Source organism: Engystomops pustulosus, chromosome 2 (assembly GCF_040894005.1).
Source record: "Engystomops pustulosus chromosome 2, aEngPut4.maternal, whole genome shotgun sequence".
Classification (NCBI taxonomy): domain Eukaryota; kingdom Metazoa; phylum Chordata; class Amphibia; order Anura; family Leptodactylidae; genus Engystomops; species Engystomops pustulosus.
Genome location: NC_092412.1, coordinates 160,512,151 through 160,533,281, shown reverse-complemented (window position 1 = coordinate 160,533,281; position 21,131 = coordinate 160,512,151). Strand labels below are relative to the sequence as shown.

Genomic DNA, 21,131 nt, shown 5'->3' with positions numbered 1-21,131 from the left:
TCCTACTGTCTGTGGAGAAAGAAAAACCTCCGGGTAGAGCTAATACTTCTCCTGTCTCTCCTATTGGTGGGGACATATTTCCTACTGTGCAAAAATCTAATATTCTGGACAAACCATGCTTTGCTTTGGATTTCTTCTGTGCTAGACTCACTATTCAAGTCAATGGGTTAGTGTAAATAAAGAAACCTACAGAACAATAATTCCAACTGTCAGACCTTTTAGATTGGTCCAAGTTTCCATGAAAACAGTTTTTTTTTCCTGCTGAGTTCTATAAATGTAGTAATCTTATATCTCCATGTAGCCTAATGCCTTATTTACATGTCACTGCACATTATTGCATAGTTCAGCAATGATCCTAGTCTGTGATTTTTTTTTAGGTTCAGGCAGAGGTACCTGGCTCTCCAATATTTGTAATGAGACTGGCCAAGCAATCGCGTCATCTGGAGGTACAGATACTTGCAGATCAGTATGGGAATGCAATTTCTCTTTTTGGTCGTGATTGTTCTGTTCAACGTCGTCATCAGAAAATTATTGAAGAGGCACCGGCTTCTATTGCTACCACCACAGTCTTTGAGCAGATGGAACAGGTAAGGCAAATGGCGTTATAGAAATATCAATGTTAAAAAAAACCACATTGAGTGTAAGACACCTAGATATATGGAGTTCTCCTTATATATTCTATCTATACAAATCATTCATCCCCCCAATTACTTTATTAGCAGGCGGATTAAACTGGGAATATCACAATTGCACAATAGATGCAAATAATAAATGTTGGGAATATTGCCTGGTAAAGGTTGTATTTTCCCTTTTAAACAGTAAGTTTGCGGTATACATTTTTTTCTTATATAGGTAATAACACGGAGTAAACCAAAAAGCATGAAACAGCCCAATTAACATATGATTGAACCAGAACCATTTTTTCATATGTTGAATAACACAAAGACAAAACACTCCGCAAAGAAGTTGTTCCTCGCAGCCATGTTATTTGGTCACCTATAATTAACGTATTGGTGTGCAGATATCTCTGCAACTGAAAATGTCTTCCATACATCTGAGTGTTTGTATCTTTCTGTTAGTGGCAATCTCCTTGATTTCCACAATCCTTATTTAGAATCAGACAGTCACAACAATGTCTGCAACAAATCTGCCCATTTTAATATATTTTTACAATTTTGTTACTTTTTTTTTACTCTAAAGAAGCTTATAACTGTAGCCAATGTTTTCTGTCTATACAGTGCGCTGTGAAGCTTGCTAAAATGGTTGGATATGTAAGCGCAGGTACAGTTGAATATCTTTACAGTCAGGATGGCAGCTTTTACTTCCTTGAACTTAACCCACGTCTGCAGGTAGAGCACCCCTGCACAGAGATGGTCGCAGATGTTAACCTTCCAGCTGCACAACTTCAGGTATCAAATGGCTTCCATCTTACTTAAAGAAGGAGGAGTCCGATTTTGAGATGTCCTTCTCTGTGACTTAAACATAGCCTAATATAATATTTTAGAGTTTATGTTAAATGCCGACACTAGTGATATCCTTTAGCAGTGTCGGATATATTAACTTTGTTTTTCAGTAAGAAAACCATTACAGTGTAATTGTATTTAAATTATACTTTTATTATTTTTATGCAATTACGCCACAGATTGCTATGGGAATCCCTCTTCATAGAATAAAGGATATTCGAATGCTTTATGGCGTTACAGCTTGGGGAGACACACCAATTGATTTTGACAACTCGATGAATGCCCCCTGCCCTAGAGGACATGTAATTGCTGCTCGTATTACAAGTGAAAATCCAGATGAGGTACCACCAATGTTTATCACCAGAAGCCTTTTACTATGTGTTTTGAAAAATTATTTTATAAATAAACCTTGCAGAATACATGCATTGTATTACTCAAAGTGTAACTAAAGTTTTAACCAAATTGCATAAATCAATAATGCAGATGAAAATAGTAAACTTTGCAATATACTTTATAATGTCTGCGTCCTTTTCCCTTTCATTTCTTCCTGCTTTTTGAAGTTTGTGTGTATAAGTTTTCCAGGGCCTATTCTAGCCTTTTTATTGCCTGGGGCGAAAATTGAAATGCGCCCATGACCCCCATCCCACGTCTGATGATGCTACCTCCCATCCCGGTCAGTGACACAGACATTAGTGACATCTAGTATCAAGTACCTTACAAGTGATGATCTGCTCAATCAGGAAGAGGACTTCTTTACGATTTCTCCCGACCATGATTTATCGCTGCTGAATTAACAGTCAAATGTCTTGAGCTGCAGGCAGCACAACTCCACACTGCGCCCCTAAACAAAACCGTAATTTATAGTATAATGGATTGTGTTCCCAAATCTATATTATCCATTATTCCCCACATAAAACAGCCTTTATATAGTCCTCCAAATAAATTATAGTACTTACAGCACCCACAATTATATATACCACACCTCCTGAACTACAGCACCCTGCTAATTTATATACACTCCCGTTTTATTTATATACAATTTCCCTAATTTATTTATAATTACAAAAGGATAGCCGGGACGTAAGGATTAGCCCAAAAAGGGCTATGCTTACGTCCCATTCATCCACCTACCACCCGTTCTACCTTTATAGGTAGAATCGTGGTGGTAGGTGCCCTTTAATGTATAGTGAAACTTAGTGTGGCATCATCAAAGAATTAAGAGATATAACAAATGTGCAACATTGCTATCCTAGGTAAATAGTAAAAATGCAATATGCACCATCTGTAACACACAAATCTGTTCCCTCAATTGAAATAAAAGTTATATATTATTTAACTGGGCCCAGGCAGCAGGTTACCATAACAATCACAGATATTAAGTATCCAGAGAAAGTCCACAAAAAAGTCCACACAAATAAGTCTGACTCAGTAAGCAATTAGCTGCAATCAATTAGAGATACACTTCTCTTGTGTTAAAACGTTGATGTATAAACCATTTATTTAGTGAGTAGGCACAAAGAAAGTCTGTTGTCCCAGGGACAAGTACTATGTTAGCATCTTTCACTACTCACATAGACAACTGTGCGCATGCGTATAGCCAAATCTCGTCGCACCACAGGTATAAGAATAACAACTGTTCAGTCGCAATCTCTGTGTGGGACAAGAGTAAGTTATCGCAGACTTTTCTTTCTGTGCAGTCCTGTAGTATGGAACACTGCTTTTCTCCGCTAGTGTTTGGAGCCAATCTTCAGCTTGTCAATGTTGTATTACTAGACACGTTTCAAATGGCCTCGGCCTTCTTGGCCTCTTCTTAATCCATGGCCTCCTTCCTTCTAAAATCAATTATGCTGATGGGCTCTGGTGAGCAGGGGAAGGGCAAGACATGTTCTTCTTAATGTCTTAATGTCTTCTTAATGCCTGTCAATCTGAAGCAGTGAGTGGCTCTGGAAACTCCCACAAGAGCACCTCATGCTATTTTGAATAATTATAAAATTGGTTTTAGAGGGAAGGAGGCCATGGGAAAAAAACTAAGAAGATTACCACAATGCCTGGATCTATGTGTTAGAGTCCTTGGTTTATCCATGCTTGGTTTTCATGGTAGATTTCTATTAAGATTTATTTGTAAACCACCAGTACATGTGGACAAGACTGCTCACTGCCTTACAGTACCAATATCTGTATATCTGAAGGGTCAAATATGAATTTTAGTATTGTGACAGTTGTCGAAGGCAGGGAATTCTCTGCACTTTAGTTATCTAGTCACTCTGTGAGTTTGGTTTCTGAGGGACATCTAGTGGCCAAGCAAAAGCATTACCCATTGGCCTATTGGCTAATACAATGAAACTTTATTAGATATTCACAGAGCTATATCTCTGAGTGTTTAGTTTGCTACCAATGTATGGATAACAACATAATTCTAGACACTTTATAGTAGAAAAAGAATTTTGCTTGTCCAAAGAAAGTGACATATTTACACAAGTGATTTTGTAAAAAAAAAATGATTGAGCAATAAGAAATTAAACTTTTAAGAATTCCCCTTTTTCTCTGCTACTTAGTTAATGCCTTTGATTATATGGGGAGGTGAACAGTAATTTATCTTCAGATTTATTTGTATAAGAAGTTTGTTTTATATATACATGAGCTCACCAACAATAAACTCAAAAATATACATATTAAAAGAAAAATACAAAAAACACTACAGCTGTAGTAGGTTGCAATGTGAGTCAAGGTGTACAAAAAACTATTCTTTGTTTACATTGATATATTTTTGTTTCTCACAGGGTTTTAAACCAAGCTCTGGAACTGTTCAAGAATTAAATTTTAGAAGCAGCAAAAATGTCTGGGGCTACTTCAGTGTTGCAGCTGCAGGAGGTCTCCATGAATTTGCTGATTCTCAGTTTGGGCACTGCTTCTCCTGGGGAGAGAACCGGGAAGAAGCGATTTCGTAAGTTTTTTGTTTTCTTGTTTTTTTCAAATCATCACTTCTGCTATACTATTGTAAGTGGTGCAATGAAAAAACAAAACTATTATGTATTAAATAGTAATTCCATCAAATGGGTTCTCCGGTCATAGCAAGTTAATCCCTATCTCATCACTGAGACTCCCACGATCCTCAAGTTGGGCCCTATCATGTATCAACTTGTTGTGACTGGAGAACCCCTTTAATCAAATAAAGTCTAAATGTACCTGTAACAATTGTTCAGTTTCTTTTGCATCTTTAAATAACATACTAGAACCACCATCTTTTTATAGATAACTAATACTACAAACATTCAACCAGGGAATTATTCTAACTGTCGTATATGGTTTTGTGAGGGAATTGTTTCCTTACTATGGTCAAATTGACATCTGATTTAAAGGGTCCTTTGCTTGAATAAAGGCCTTTATTGAATTATTGCAGTGGGATGTCCATTTATTTAGCACTCTGGTATCCAGTGAAGTCATTAAGGTGCCATAGTCATATAGTACCAGGCATGGCCTTTCATGTGGATGAGATGATGTGCCTTTGTAACTTATAAAAGGTGTCTAGTGCTTGCAAGAGCCATTTTTAAAAGGAGTGTGAACTTCTATACATATGAAAATCACTCTTGCCCTACCTGCATACCAACAGGTGCTCTCTGAGGCTGCAGACAAGAGATCTGCAATTCATGGTTTGCTGCCCACGTATCATCGGCACGTGAAGTCAGCACAAACACAATGACCGTAGAAAAGATGGCCTGAGCCACAAACCTTGGCAGTAATAGGACCTGCTCAGGCTAGTCAACTCACACATGGCCGTTCCAGGGGTGGATTAAGACTGTCACAGGCCCTGGGCTGTATGAATGTTATAACCTTTCCAATTCTGAAATCCCTTACTACATATGGTACTAGAATCAAGCTTCTTGGGGAATGGAGGAGGCATCCCTTCTGTCTGCTTTCAATTTGACCTTTGGAGGACCTTCAAAAGTCCTGAAATGGGTTGTTTGGATGGCAATGGGTGCCATAGAATGCCTGGGCGCCAGGTTACTGACAAAACGGCCTATATTATAATCCACTACTAGGACATGTGTATGAATAAATTTTTCCATATGCTATCAATTATGGACAAAAACATTGTTCATGTACATGTGCCCTTGGTATGTAGTGTTTACTGGAACTGTCACCAAAGTAAGAATCTTTTTAATGTTGTGAAACTCATTGTTCATTAGGATGTCATACTTTTACATTGAGAATTCAACTAAAATTCTTCTTTGTTTCTTAGAAATATGGTGGTAGCTCTCAAAGAACTGTCAATTCGTGGAGATTTTCGAACAACAGTGGAATATTTAATAAAACTTCTTGAGACTGAAAGTTTTCAGCAGAATAGGATTGATACAGGCTGGCTGGATAGACTGATTTCAGAAAAAGTGCAGGTATGTAATAAATGTAACTATACAGAAAAGTGCAGATGTGTGTTTTTTGTTTTTCTTTTGCTATTAATCTGCAGTTGTAGTAAACAGCGGATGTCACAAAGCTGGCTTCATGCAGAGCTTCATGGTGAATGACCACCCTCAGACCTGTTTTTAAAAGCCAGGCTGATTCTAACCAAATATGTGTATCTGTATTCACATCACTCTGTTTGAGTAATAGGTGCACAAGTATGGTACCACCACAATATCAAAGATGATAAGTATTTTATTTCATCAGAAAGCAATCCACTTAGTTTTTGACGTTTGGGTCAATCCCTGACCTAATGAAAATGGATTGCTGGAGGGCAAATAGAATAAGTAAAATTATCGGCCAGTGTGTGGCTCCGTTAATGTATTCAGCATATGTAGTAGCGTGGCACACTGCCTATGGAGAGACGCTCAAACAGAAATGCAATAACAAAGCCAAAGCCTACTTTGTTTTCTCATTTTTCATTGATAAACTTGATTAAAATATCACTCATACCGTTTTATTCTTCTTTCATAGGCTGAACGCCCTGATACTATGCTTGGAGTTGTATGTGGAGCCTTACATGTAGCTGACGTGAGCCTTAGAAATAGCGTCTCCAACTTCCTGCACTCATTGGAAAGGTAGAGTGTGAAGGCTGTAATTGTTTAATAATTACTGCATGTGAATTTCAAAAAAATCTTACTCTGAATTTACCCCTACCCTGAGACCTTACCTTGAATTTGACATTGCAGGTATTCTCTCCGGTTTTCAGTTATTAGAAAGCCCATTTGTTGCACACAAAGCAGACAACAGATTTAGGATAGATAAAGAGACAAGGCAAAATTTACCCTTTTAAAATAGAACATATCAAAAAGAGAATTTTTGTTGTGGTCTTGAAGGGGTTTCAATAAGTTATGAGAGGTCAATGATATCAGATTGCAAAGGTAGATTATTTGCGTCTTCATCACTTATGCTTAAATTGGTCATAACATTCAGTTGACTTTCACTTCCAGGCATAGCGCCAGGGCCGATTCTAGCATATTTGCTGCCTGAGGCGAATATTAAAATGCTGCCCCCCCCCCCACTCCCTGTTAAGTAAATCCTTAAACTTTACTAACAATTAACAACCCTACAGGCAGCTCCCTGACACTGTGTGACTGACTACAGGATCTGAGAGGCATTAGTGGCATCTAGTACCTTATAGATGACAATCTCTTCCATCAGGACGACTTTATTCCGGGTTCTCCAATCCATGACGTATCACTGCTGAATTCACGGGCAGATATCTTCAGCTCCGTGCAGCATCTCCACCCGGCGTCCCTAAAAATACCACAGTCACTTACAGTATAAAGTCTCCTGGAAAACAACACTGCGCTCCTAAATAATATATACCCCTCACAACACAACTGACCGCACGCTACCCCACATATAACACATCCCTTCATTATATAGGGATAAAATCTATATACATATAATATACTGTATCCCATATACAGCCCCTGCAGCTAAGTAATATACTGTACCCGATATACATCCCCCCTAGCATAGTAATATACTGTATCCCATATACATCCCCCCAGCTTAGTAATATACTGTATCCCATATACATCCCCCCAGCTTAGTAATATACTGTATCCCATATACATCCCCCCAGCTTAGTAATATACTGTAACCCATATACATCCCCCCAGCTTATTAATATACTGTATCCCATATACAGCCTCCCAGCTTAGTGATATACTGTATCCCATATACAGCCCCCCAGCTTAGTAATATACTGTATCCCATATACATCCCCCCAGCTTAGTAATATACTATATCCCATATACATCCCCCCAGCTTAGTGATATATAATATATACAGCACCCCCCAGTATAAAATGATTCTGGCCCCATATAATATATACTGAATCCCCCCCAGTATAAAATAATTATAGCCCCAAATAATATCTATAGCATCCCCCCCAGTATAAAATAATTATAGCCCCAAATAATATCTATAGCATCCCCCCCAGTAAAAAATAATTATAGCCCCAAATAATATCTATAGCATCCCCCCCCAGTATAAAATAATTATAGCCCCAAATAATATCTATAGCATCCCCCCCCAGTATAAAATAATTATAGCCCCAAATAATATCTATAGCATCCCCCCCCAGTATAAAATAATTATAGCCCCAAATAATATCTATAGCATCCCCCCCCCAGTATAAAATAATTATAGCCCCAAATAATATCTATAGCATCCCCCCCAGTATAAAATAATTATAGCCCCAAATAATATCTATAGCATCCCCCCCAGTATAAAATAATTATAGCCCCAAATAATATCTATAGCATCCCCCCCCAGTATAAAATAATTATAGCCCCAAATAATATCTATAGCATCCCCCCCCCAGTATAAAATAATTATAGCCCCAAATAATATCTATAGCATCCCCCCCAGTATAAAATAATTATAGCCCCAAATAATATATATATAGCATCCCCCCAGTATAAAATAATTATAGCCCCAAATAATATATATATATATAGCATCCCCCCCAGTATAAAATAATTATAGCCCCAAATAATATATATATATAGCATCCCCCCCAGTATAAAATAATTATAGCCCCAAATAATATATATAGCATCCCCCCCAGTATAAAATAATTATAGCCCCAAATAATATCTATAGCATCCCCCCAGTATAAAATAATTATAGCCCCAAATAATATATATATAGCATCCCCCCAGTATAAAATAATTATAGCCCCAAATAATATATATATATAGCATCCCCCCCAGTATAAAATAATTATAGCCCCAAATAATATATATATATAGCATCCCCCCCAGTATAAAATAATTATAGCCCCAAATAATATATATATATAGCATCCCCCCCAGTATAAAATAATTATAGCCCCAAATAATATATATAGCATCCCCCCCAGTATAAAATAATTATAGCCCCATATAATATCTATAGCATCCCCCTAGTATTAAACAATCATAGCCCCAAATAATATATATATAGCATTCCCCCCAGTATAAAATAATTACGGTATAGCCCCAAATAATATAAATATATATTGCACCCCCCCCCAGTAATAAAGAAATAATTATAGCCCCAAATAAAATAGCATTCCATGATCCCCCCCCCCCCCCAGTTTAAAATAATTCTGGCCCCATATGATATATATAGCCCCCCCCCCCCGCAGTATTAATTATTAGCCACAATTAATTAAATACATGAAAAATAATAAAAATCATACTCACCTGCAGGCAGCTGCTCCCTCGCCACGGCTCCGGTGTTCACGCAACTCTCCTGTGAGACGTGGCTCCGCACAGTGACACAGGCGCCGCGCCATGACGTCATGGCGCCTGTGTCACTGCTTAGAACGGAGCGACGCAGCTGCCGGAAAGGCGCTGCGTCGCTCCGCATATAAATGGCGCCTGTGTCTTAAAGAGACAGGCGCGATTTATTTAGCTGGTGGGCGATTCGGGCGTTAATGGACGCCCGAATCGCCCACTTTAGAGCGGCGAATTTCGCCGCCCTTTACAGGGACCCGCATTCTGCCGCCTGAAGCGAGATTTTCATCTCGCCTCATGGGAGATGCGGCCCTGCATAGCGCTGTGTATTTTGGAGTGACTTGTTTGTGGCACTACATGCAATTTTGTTCTGTTTACTATAAAGGGATGCTGCTTCAAAAAGTTGTTATACTAGTTTGTTTACAACTACTATAATGTGTTGGTGCTGAAATGAAGAAGCTCACAGGGCACCACAGCATTTTCTAACAGCTGGTTGGTTGGGGGACTTAGAGTGGAGAATAGGACATCCACATTAAAGTCCCAGAAAAACCCTTTGAATCATAATTCTTCTTTATAAGGACATAACATTTATGGGGGTATTACTACATCTTTTATAATAAGAGTTGTACACAAATAATTTCTGGTGGTGACCCTGTAACTCCCATTAGTTGAAGCTACATGGCATGTTTATGAGCTGCAAGCCTGAACAGATTCATGTTTGGCTCAGTTCATGTTACATGTGCAAGTTTGGATTAGAAAAGTCTTATTTTGATTAATAAGATTTTTACTAAACTGAGCAGGCTTGCATAATGAAAGTCATGTAGATCAAGCTAGCCAATGGTATTTGAATTTAAAAAAATATTTTTCTTTCCTCTTCAGGGGTCAAGTCTTGCCAGCACATACACTTTTAAACACTGTAGATGTGGAACTAATCTATGAGGGCAGGAAATATGTCCTTAAGGTAATCTAAAGAATTTATATTTGTGATTTATTTTCTTGTTTTTGCAAGATATTATAATCCAAAGCTGTTGTTTGCCATAATCATCTCTAACATTGATAAATATTATATTACCCCAGTATATACTACAACATCACATTGATTCCTTTATGCACAAATTTAACAGTGCTTGAGTATCCATTTATCTTGTGCTCCACTGATTGCTTCCTGACTCCAGTATGGTAGTAAGAATAAAACCCCCAAATCAACACCTGATCTTAAAAATCTAGTTTCCATAATGTGATATTTTCCCCATACCATTCAAACATAATAGTATCATAATATATAAGGTTGGATAAAGATTCAGGTCCATCAAATCCAACCTATAAGATTTAAACAAATGTTTTTCCCAGCCCTCTCCTGATTATGTACAAGGAGTTCGTGGTAACAACCTTCTGCGGCAAAGAGTTCCCTAGTCTCACTGCTCTTATATGGGTCACCCCATTCACCTGATAAGCTTGGTTGCTCTCCTCTGCTGAACTGATGCCTCACAAACCCATGCTGATCCTGGGTTATAATGTTTTTTATAGATAGAGATACTCCAGGATAACATCTCAAATAAACCCCACAAATATTTTCCCTACAACCTAAGGCTTCATGCACACGAATGTGTACTACACCCGGTAGGGACACAGGCATAGCATACTCCCCCGACAAAGCACTGCTCACCTCTCTCCTCTGTATAAGGAGCTATGCAACCGGGACGTATGTACAGAAAAAGATGGGGGGGGGGGGCATATGTCCATTCAAATCAATGCCCTTGAAATGAATGGGGCCGTGTGCTACCCGTACTGAAACAGTACGGTATGGCTAGCACACAGCGGGAAATATACGTTCATGTGCATGAGGCCCAAGTTAAACTCACAGGTTGGAGTTTCCAGGATAGCTTGCCCCCAGTAGTATACAGCTTGCCCCCAGTAGTATACAGCTTGCCCCCAGTAGTATACAGCTTGCCCCCAGTAGTATACAGCCAGCCTGCCCCCATGTAGTATACAGCCAGCCTGCCTCCATGTAGTATACAGCCAGCCTGCCCCCATGTATTATACAGCCAGCCTGCCCCCATGTAGTATACAGCCAGCCTGCCCCCATGTAGTATACAGCCAGCCTGCCCCCATGTAGTATACAGCCAGCCTGCCCCCATGTAGTAGACAGCCAGCCTGCCCCCATGTAGTAGACAGCCAGCCTGCCCCCATGTAGTAGACAGCTAGCCCCCATGTAGTATACAGCCCAGCCTGCCCCTAGTAGTATACAGCACCCCAGCCTGCCTCGTGTAGTATACAGCCACCCCAGCATAAAAAAAGCAAACAAAAAAAACTTATACACTCACACTCCAGTGGCCCCGATGTGCAGCGCTGCTCCCCCCGATGTCCGCGCGACTCGACTTAAGGCTTCTGCTGGGCGCTGCCATTGCTCTCTCCCGGCGGGTCCATGACGTCAGCTAGGCGCCGCCTGGGGGAAAAACAATGGCGGTGCCCAGCAGAAGAAGGAAGACGGGCGCAGAAGCCTGAAGACGAGCCGCGTGGACATCGGGGGAGCAGCGCTGCGCATCGGGGCCACCGGAGGGTGAGTATATAAGTTTATTTTTTTAAGTAATTTTTACTGACTGACTGACTCGTGTATAAGCCGAGGGGACATTTTTCAGCACATTTTTTGTGCTGAAAAACTCAGCTTATACACAAGTATATACGGTAATCTTATTTAAAATTGTATGAGACTAGTCTCTTGAAATATGTAAACAACTTTATTTCTCAGGCATTGGCCAGCAAATTGGAGTAGCATTATGGTCCTATAGCGGGACCATGGAAATTTTATTGCACTGCTCCGGTTGTGCGAGCCACAAATAGTCTAGTGAGATGCGCTATTGGTAGCTACTCTAGACACAAATTTGTCCCGGTATTTACTAGCATAATGCTAGTCCAATTTGCTAGCCAATGCCTGAGAAATAAAGTTGTTTACATATTTCAAGAGACTAGTCCTATACAATTTTAACCCCTTAACGCTCTGCGCCGTAGCTCTATGGTGCAGAGGTACAGGGGAAGTATGAAGAAGGCTCATGGGCTGAGTCCTCTTCATATAGAGGTGGGGGTTGTTGCATATTGCAGCAAACCCCCACCGCTAATAACCGCGGCCGGTGCTTGCACCGATCGCGGCTATTAACCCTTTCATTGCCGCCGGCAAAGTCGCCGGCGGCATTTAAAAGACAGCGGCGGGCGCCGCCACCTTTATTACGATCGCCACGCCCCCGAACGTCATTGGGGGGCGGCGATCGGTTGCCATGGTAGCCTCGGGTCTTCCTTTGACCCGAGGCTTAATGGCTTCTGCAGATTCGTTACAATGAGCCAGTGGCTCATTGTAATGAATGAGCTGCAAAAATTCCATATATTGCAATACAGAAGTATTGCAGTATATGGTAGGAACGATCTGACCATCTAGGGTTAATGTACCCTAGATGGTCTAAGAATTAGTGAAAAAAAAAAAGAAAAAAAAAAGTTTAAAAAATAAAAAAAATGTATAAAATATTAAAAATTCAAATCACTATACCTTTCACTAGAACTGATATAAAACATAATAAACAGTAAAAATCACAGACACATTAGGTATCGCCGCGTCCCAAAATGCCTGATCTATCAAAATATAAAAACGGTTATGGCCGGCGGTGACCTCAGAGACGGGAAATGGCGCCCAAATGTCCGAAATGCGACTTTTACACCTTTTTACAGACCTCAAAATGGTAGCAATGCAAACATTGGCTCATTTTGCAAAAAATGACACCTCACACAGCTCCGTGCGCCAAAGTATGAAAAAGTTATTAGTTTCAGAAAATGGCAAAAAATTTTTTTTCTTTTTTGTACACATTCGTTTAATTTTTGAAAATCTATTAAAACACAATAAAACCTATATAAATTTGGTATCACTGCAATTGCACCGAACCAAAGAATAAAGTAGGCGTGTTATTTGGAACGAAGAGTGAAAGTCGTAAAAACTGAGCCCACAAGAACGTGACAGGTTTTTTTCAATTTTTCCACATTTGGAATTTTTTTCAGCTTCGCAGTACACGGCATGTTAAAATAAATAACATTACGGGAAAGTAAAATTTGTTACGCACAAAATAAGCCCTCACACAGGTCTGTACACGTAAAATTGAAAAAGTTATGGATTTTTGAAGGTGGAAAGCGAGAAATGAGCGAAAAAACCCTGCGCCCTTAAGGGGTTAAATAAGATCAATAAAATTTATTTTCTCTTTTAAATGTTTATAGTCAGGCAGGATTCATTTAATATTTATTATAATTTCAGTGGAACTTAAATTTTTCAACATCACTAGTGTGTTTACATACTTACATTGTTTTTACTTTCCTTGGCAATGTTTCTTTCAGTCTCTTTTTGCTGCCTTTATGTGCTTTTTTTTACAGATTTGATTTTTCTCACTATAATCCTATAGAATCTCATTTCTACTTTACGCTTTAGTGACTTATCTATCGTTTATTGATCACCTTTCAATTACCAGTTAACCACATTTGTTTTTTCTCTCTGTGAAAATGTCCCATTTTTCGGGTGCTTTTGTTTTTATAAACATTGTCCCAGTTTTTCCCATTAAGGCCCAATTAAGTTTAGATGAGTTCTTTGCCCCTCTACTAACCAACTTAGTAAAGCATAATAGATAAAAGACTCCAAGCCTTTATATTAGCAACTCTGTAATAGCTATTATCCAGCCATGTTTCACTGATGCCCACTATATCATTTTTGCCCTCCAACATTAGGGATAGGGAAAACCCTATAAAGTACAAGTACACTAGTCCCAGAAGCCTCACAAACAAAATGGAGGAACTGGAACTCCTATCTTTGTCGCAGATTTTACCCTCCCTTTCCTCCCCTATGGACCATGACTCTTCCCAGTTCCCTATCTACACTTTATTGCTCTGTACAAGTGTAGTTGCCCCCCCCCCCTCATGTCTTTCGTTTAAACACTCCTCCAACCTTATAGCCATTTTCCCCCCAAAACAGCTGCACTCTCAACACTACCGCCATTCAGTGAGGAAAACTACCACCACACGGTGAGGGACACTACGGCCACACGGTGAGGGACACTACGGCCACACGGTGAGGGACACTACGGCCACACGGTGAGGGACACTACGGCCACACGGTGAGGGACACTACGGCCACACGGTGAGGGACACTACGGCCACACGGTGAGGGACACTACGGCCACACGGTGAGGGACACTACGGCCACACGGTGAGGGACACTACGGCCACACGGTGAGGGACACTACGGCCACACGGTGAGGGACACTACGGCCACACGGTGAGGGACACTACGGCCACACGGTGAGGGACACTACGGCCACACGGTGAGGGACACTACGGCCACACGGTGAGGGACACTACGGCCACACGGTGAGGGACACTACGGCCACACGGTGAGGGACACTACGGCCACACGGTGAGGGACACTACGGCCACACGGTGAGGGACACTACGGCCACACGGTGAGGGACACTACGGCCACACGGTGAGGGACACTACGGCCACACGGTGAGGGACACTACGGCCACACGGTGAGGGACACTACGGCCACACGGTGAGGGACACTACGGCCACACGGTGAGGGACACTACGGCCACACGGTGAGGGACACTACGGCCACACGGTGAGGGACACTATGGCCACACGGTGAGGGACACTATGGCCACACGGTGAGGGACACTATGGCCACACGGTGAGGGACACTATGGCCACACGGTGAGGGACACTATGGCCACACGGTGAGGGACACTATGGCCACACGGTGAGGGACACTATGGCCACACGGTGAGGGACACTATGGCCACACGGTGAGGGACACTATGGCCACACGGTGAGGGACACTATGGCCACACGGTGAGGGACACTATGGCCACACGGTGAGGGACACTATGGCCACACGGTGAGGGACACTATGGCCACACGGTGAGGGACACTATGGCCACACGGTGAGGGACACTATGGCCACACGGTGAGGGACACTATGGCCACACGGTGAGGGACACTATGGCCACACGGTGAGGGACACTATGGCCACACGGTGAGGGACACTATGGCCACACGGTGAGGGACACTATGGCCACACGGTGAGGGACACTATGGCCACACGGTGAGGGACACTATGGCCACACGGTGAGGGACACTATGGCCACACGGTGAGGGACACCACGGCCACACGGTGAGGGACACCACGGCCACACGGTGAGGGACACCACGGCCACACGGTGAGGGACACCACGGCCACACGGTGAGGGACACCACGGCCACACGGTGAGGGACACCACGGCCACACGGTGAGGGACACCACGGCCACACGGTGAGGGACACCACGGCCACACAGCGAGTCTATGCGACACCGGTGCTCACGGAGCTGGACTGCATTGAGTAGCCAAGCTTTGGGGGAGCGTCAGAAAGGTGAGTTCATGGTTTATTATTTTTAGACTGGCCCTGCACCAGCCCCAAGCGATAGGGGGAAAAAATATTGTTCCCATAAATCACCGTAAACTTTGGATTCACGACGAAACGAAGGTTTCCTGAAATTCAGAGCGAATTCCCATTCAATCCGCCCATCTCTAATTATTATTATGGAGATTATTATTTAGATTATGAGTATTATGGAGATTATTATGAGTATTATTACGGAGATTATAATACTTTAAGCATATAATTCAGTTAAATTAACCCCTTCCCGCACCTTGACGTGATTCCATGTCATAGGATGCGGGTAGTTCCCACACCTTCACGTAGATTCACATCACGACGATCGCCCAGGCTCAGAAAGTGAGCCCGAGCAATCATCCCGGCAGTACTCAGTAGCTGACTATCGCGATCCCAGCTGTTTAACCCTATAGACCCCATGGTAATAGTGGCTGGCAGCATCTAAAGTGCATCAACCCTCAGGTCCGATAAGCACCCTAGTGCTGCCTATAGTAGCAGCCTGTTAGGATCTAACCGTGCAGCTGTCAGCCTATGCAGAAAGCTGTGTTAATCACGGTGTTGGCATAGCAAGAGACACCTACCTATGATGCCAGTGGGGGCGCTGGCTGAAGCCAACATTGCGGTGTATACATTCATGTATTTATACATTGTTATCGGATTGTCCGATTTTTTTTATTTTTTATTCTTTTTTCAACTTGGAAAGACAACATCGTAGTTTTAGACCCTTTCTTTATCTCCTAATCCACCAATTCCCCTAAATACCTTGCGCATCCGGCTTTGGATTTTTTCTGGTTTGCAGACAAGTGAAGGGCAAAACTATGTCCTTATCATAAATATGTAAGCATCTGTTGATACATCATAAAATAATAATTACCTGGCAGCAACTGCCAAGCATAGGTTTATAAAATTTGGTTTATTGTCCACTACTGCCCCCCCCCCTTTTTTTTTTTTTGCAGTTTTTCCTATTGTTTTATTGTTTAATACATAATTTGTTTCCTCTCCCTAAGTGCATAACATTTACATTTATGTTCATTAATTTGTCGCCGGTCGGTTGTACTATTACTGCGGCCAAAGTTGCCAAAGCTATTTGGGTATCTAAGCATCTTAAAATTATTGATCAAACAATATATAAAATCGATTATTACTGGCGATGAACCCAGTAACAGAAATTTTTTTTGGACAAAAGATTAATTTAAAAATGTATTAGGTTTATTCTTAAGTTGAATTTGTATTCAAGTTGAAACTGTATATTTTATAATTTTAACTACAGATAATTTTTTTTTTTTTTTTGTCCCAGCTGATCATTGCAGCTTGGGACTAAAGTAAAGTATCCAGAGATCCTCACCAGAAGTTATAATGGGCAGCGAGGTCCGTCTGTAAGTCGCATTTTCAACTGTGAGTTAGCGGTGCTCAGGGTTCGACCAATGCCACAGTAGTATATCCAACAAAGATCCGGGCATTTGCAATCTTCATCAGCTCAAATGTTTATTAGTATAAACACAATTTACAGCATGTTAGCGCAGGGACAATAGGAATGTGTTTCAGTTTGTATCACAAGCCTTTCTGAACCATAATGCACAGCTTCGGGTTAATACGCAAGTATAAGCCGAGACCCCTAATTTTACCACCAAAAACTGGGAAAACCTATTGACTTGAGTATAAGCCGAGGGTAGTATATGCACTGGCCAGCCCCCACTAGTAAATAGCCATCCAGCCCCCAGTAGTATGTAGCTAGCCACCCTCCAGTAATATATAGCCTTCCCCCTGTAGTATATAGCCAGCCATCCCCCTGTAGAATATAGCCAGCCAGCCCCATGTAGTATACAGCCAGCCAGCCCCCAGTAGTATAAAGCCATCCCCCTGGAGTATACAGCCTGCCATCCCCCTGGAGTATACAGCCAGCCCCTTTCCCCCTTGAGTGTACAGCCAGCCCGCCAGAATATATAGCCAGCCAGCCCCCTGGAGTATATAGCCAGACAGCCCCCTGGAGTATATAGCCAGACAGCCCCCTGGAGTATATAGCCAGACAGCCCCCTGGAGTATATAGCCAGACAGCCCCCTGGAGTATATAGCCAGACAGCCCCCTGGAGTATATAGCCAGACAGCCCCCTGGAGTATATAGCCAGACAGCCCCCTGGAGTATATAGCCAGACAGCCCCCTGGAGTATATAGCCAGACAGCCCCCTGGAGTATATAGCCAGACAGCCCCCTGGAGTATATAGCCAGACAGCCCCCCGGAGTATATAGCCAGACAGCCCCCCGGAGTATATAGCCAGACAGCCCCCCGGAGTATATAGCCAGACAGCCCCCATGTGGTATACAGCCAGCCCCCATGTGGTATACAGCCAGCCCCCATATGGTATTTAGCCAGCCAGCCCCCATATGGTATACAGCCAGACCCTTTCCCCCTTGAGTAGCCACACAGCCCCCCGGAGTATATAGCCAGACAGCCCCCCGGAGTATATAGCCAGACAGCAATACCAAAGGAGGCATATAGGACAACAATCTACCCCAACACAGACACAAAGCCATTTTGTTGGGAATCAAATAACAACAGTCTTTATTATAGGTTATTTACAGTAATCAAGACACATAACATTAAAACCATATAAAATATTCCACAAAACACAAAAGAGCGTGGTGGTGGTCCCAAAAGTCAACCAAAATGTAAACGCATCTCCACTAGTACCCTAAGTACACATGTAAGAGTAACTATATCATCAAATTACCCACCCGGGCGTGACATGTCGAAAAGTTACAGGAGAGAGGCTTAGACCACCACCACAGCACCCCGACGCACGTTTCGCCGTCGCTTCTTCCTGGGGGTGTGCTGTGGCGTGGTAGGGATCACATATATATACATCAAGTAACACAAACATGTGACCGGATTCAACCAATAAATTACCTGAGAACCAGCTGAATGGCAGGTGTGTAGCGAGCGCATTGCCGCGGTCGTCATGTCGGCGTCACGGGGCGGAGTGCCGGAGTTCCGGAAGACGAAAGAGGCGCACGCATGCGCGTCATCGTGAGCCGGAAGTGCGGGACCGCGACCGAGACCCGCGCATGCGCCGAAGCAATGCGCAATCGCCTGGCCATATCAGGTAAGGGCAGTAATGTGGGCAACCTATAATGTAATGTAATTAGATGCTAAAGTGACCTGTGCATACTTCCATCAAATAACATAAGGTGACATGTGCATACAAGAAATATGGTGTAAGCTGGTGGCAGGAAATCCACCAATCGAGGGAATGTGAAGGATGGTGTGAAGCTGTGGGGACCTATAGTGATAGGACCTGTTGTGTTAATGAAGAGTATTGTGGACTCATGTGGGGTGTCATGAGAACTCAGATGGGTGTAAAAGCAGAATTGTGCTGAAAGTGTAGTGTGGTACCTGTGATAAAACTATAGTGCAAATAACACAACACAAAACACAACACTTAACGTGACCAGTGCAATATCATGAATCCTGTCAATAGGCAGTACAATGCCTTGCTGAATTGCATTAATGTGTACTAATGTGCGTGGAAGGTATGTGAGGGTGGATGAATGCTGAGTGATTGAATAGTGATTGTAAATGTAAACAGTATGAATAGGTGAAATGTGTGGAATACGTGAGAATGATTGAGGACTGTGAGATAGGTGATATGCATGACGTGACTGTAAAAGTGGATTGCAGAAGAATACTAAAGTGAAATCAGGTAAAATGAGGTCAGGTGCACTGTATAGTATGTATACTGTTTACATTTACAATCACTATTCAATCACTCAGCATTCATCCACCCTCACATACCTTCCACGCACATTAGTACACATTAATGCAATTCAGCAAGGCATTGTACTGCCTATTGACAGGATTCATGATATTGCACTGGTCACGTTAAGTGTTGTGTTTTGTGTTGTGTTATTTGCACTATAGTTGTATCACAGGTACCACACTACACTTTCAGCACAATTCTGCTTTTACACCCATCTGAGTTCTCATGACACCCCACATGAGTCCACAATACTCTTCATTAACACAACAGGTCCTATCACTATAGGTCCCCACAGCTTCACACCATCCTTCACATTCCCTCGATTGGTGGATTTCCTGCCACCAGCTTACACCATATTTCTTGTATGCACATGTCACCTTATATATTCCTATACATATATAATTTATTCTCCATTTATTTATTTGTTTGTAAGTCTGATCATGCACTTTATTAATAATTACTAATATGTATTTATTAACTCTTAATGAATTTTCTATGTATTCATTTGTCCGCAACTTTGATTATACATTTTACATGTGGCACTTGTTACTTTAATATTCAATGTTATTTGATGGAAGTATGCACAGGTCACTTTAGCATCTAATTACATTACATTATAGGTTGCCCACATTACTGCCCTTACCTGATATGGCCAGGCGATTGCGCATTGCTTCGGCGCATGCGCGGGTCTCGGTCGCGGTCCCGCACTTCCGGCTCACGATGACGCGCATGCGTGCGCCTCTTTCGTCTTCCGGAACTCCGGCACTCCGCCCCGTGACGCCGACATGACGACCGCGGCAATGCGCTCGCTACACACCTGCCATTCAGCTGGTTCTCAGGTAATTTATTGGTTGAATCCGGTCACATGTTTGTGTTACTTGATGTATATATATGTGATCCCTACCACGCCACAGCACACCCCCAGGAAGAAGCGACGGCGAAACGTGCGTCGGGGTGCTGTGGTGGTGGTCTAAGCCTCTCTCCTGTAACTTTTCGACATGTCACGCCCGGGTGGGTAATTTGATGATATAGTTACTCTTACATGTGTACTTAGGGTACTAGTGGAGATGCGTTTACATTTTGGTTGACTTTTGGGACCACCACCACGCTCTTTTGTGTTTTGTGGAATATTTTATATGGTTTTAATGTTATGTGTCTTGATTACTGTAAATAACCTATAATAAAGACTGTTGTTATTTGATTCCCAACAAAATGGCTTTGTGTCTGTGTTGGGGTAGATTGTTGTCCTATATGCCTCCTTTGGTATTGCTATTGTGATTTTGGTGTTAGGCTCTATGCAGGAATAGGGTTATCTGATTGGTATTCATTATATAGCCAGACAGCCCCCCGGAGTATATAGCCAGACAGCCCCCCGAAGTATATAGCCAGACAGCCCCCCGAAGTATATAGCCAGACAGCCCCCCGAAGTATATAGCCAGACAGCCCCCATGTGGCATACAGCCAGCCAGCCCCCATGTGGCATACAGCCAGCCAGCCCCCATGTGGCATACAGCCAGCCAGCCCCCATGTGGCATACAGCCAGCCAGCCCCCATGTGGCATACAGCCAGCCAGCCAGCCCCCATGTGGCATACAGCCAGCCAGCCCCCATGTGGCATACAGCCAGCCAGCCAGCCCCCATGTGGCAGCCAGCCAGCCAGCCCCCATGTGGCATACAGCCAGCCAGCCAGCCCCCATGTGGCATACAGCCAGCCAGCCAGCCCCCATGTGGCATACAGCCAGCCAGCCAGCCCCCATGTGGCAT

General features: G+C 42.5%; 1 protein-coding gene across 3 annotated transcripts in view; it reads left to right on the top strand.

Annotated features, from left to right (window-relative positions):
* The window catches only part of ACACA (acetyl-CoA carboxylase alpha), a 377,264-nt gene that overhangs the window by 79,520 nt on the left and 276,613 nt on the right, over window positions 1–21,131 (top strand). For all 3 annotated transcript variants that reach the window (XM_072137153.1, XM_072137152.1, XM_072137154.1), the window contains exons 10-16: window positions 378–587; window positions 1,239–1,409; window positions 1,643–1,804; window positions 4,244–4,407; window positions 5,704–5,854; window positions 6,396–6,499; window positions 10,034–10,115. In XM_072137153.1, coding sequence (XP_071993254.1) covers window positions 378–587; window positions 1,239–1,409; window positions 1,643–1,804; window positions 4,244–4,407; window positions 5,704–5,854; window positions 6,396–6,499; window positions 10,034–10,115 — 1,044 coding nt within the window. The remainder of the gene's footprint in view (window positions 1–377; window positions 588–1,238; window positions 1,410–1,642; window positions 1,805–4,243; window positions 4,408–5,703; window positions 5,855–6,395; window positions 6,500–10,033; window positions 10,116–21,131) is intronic.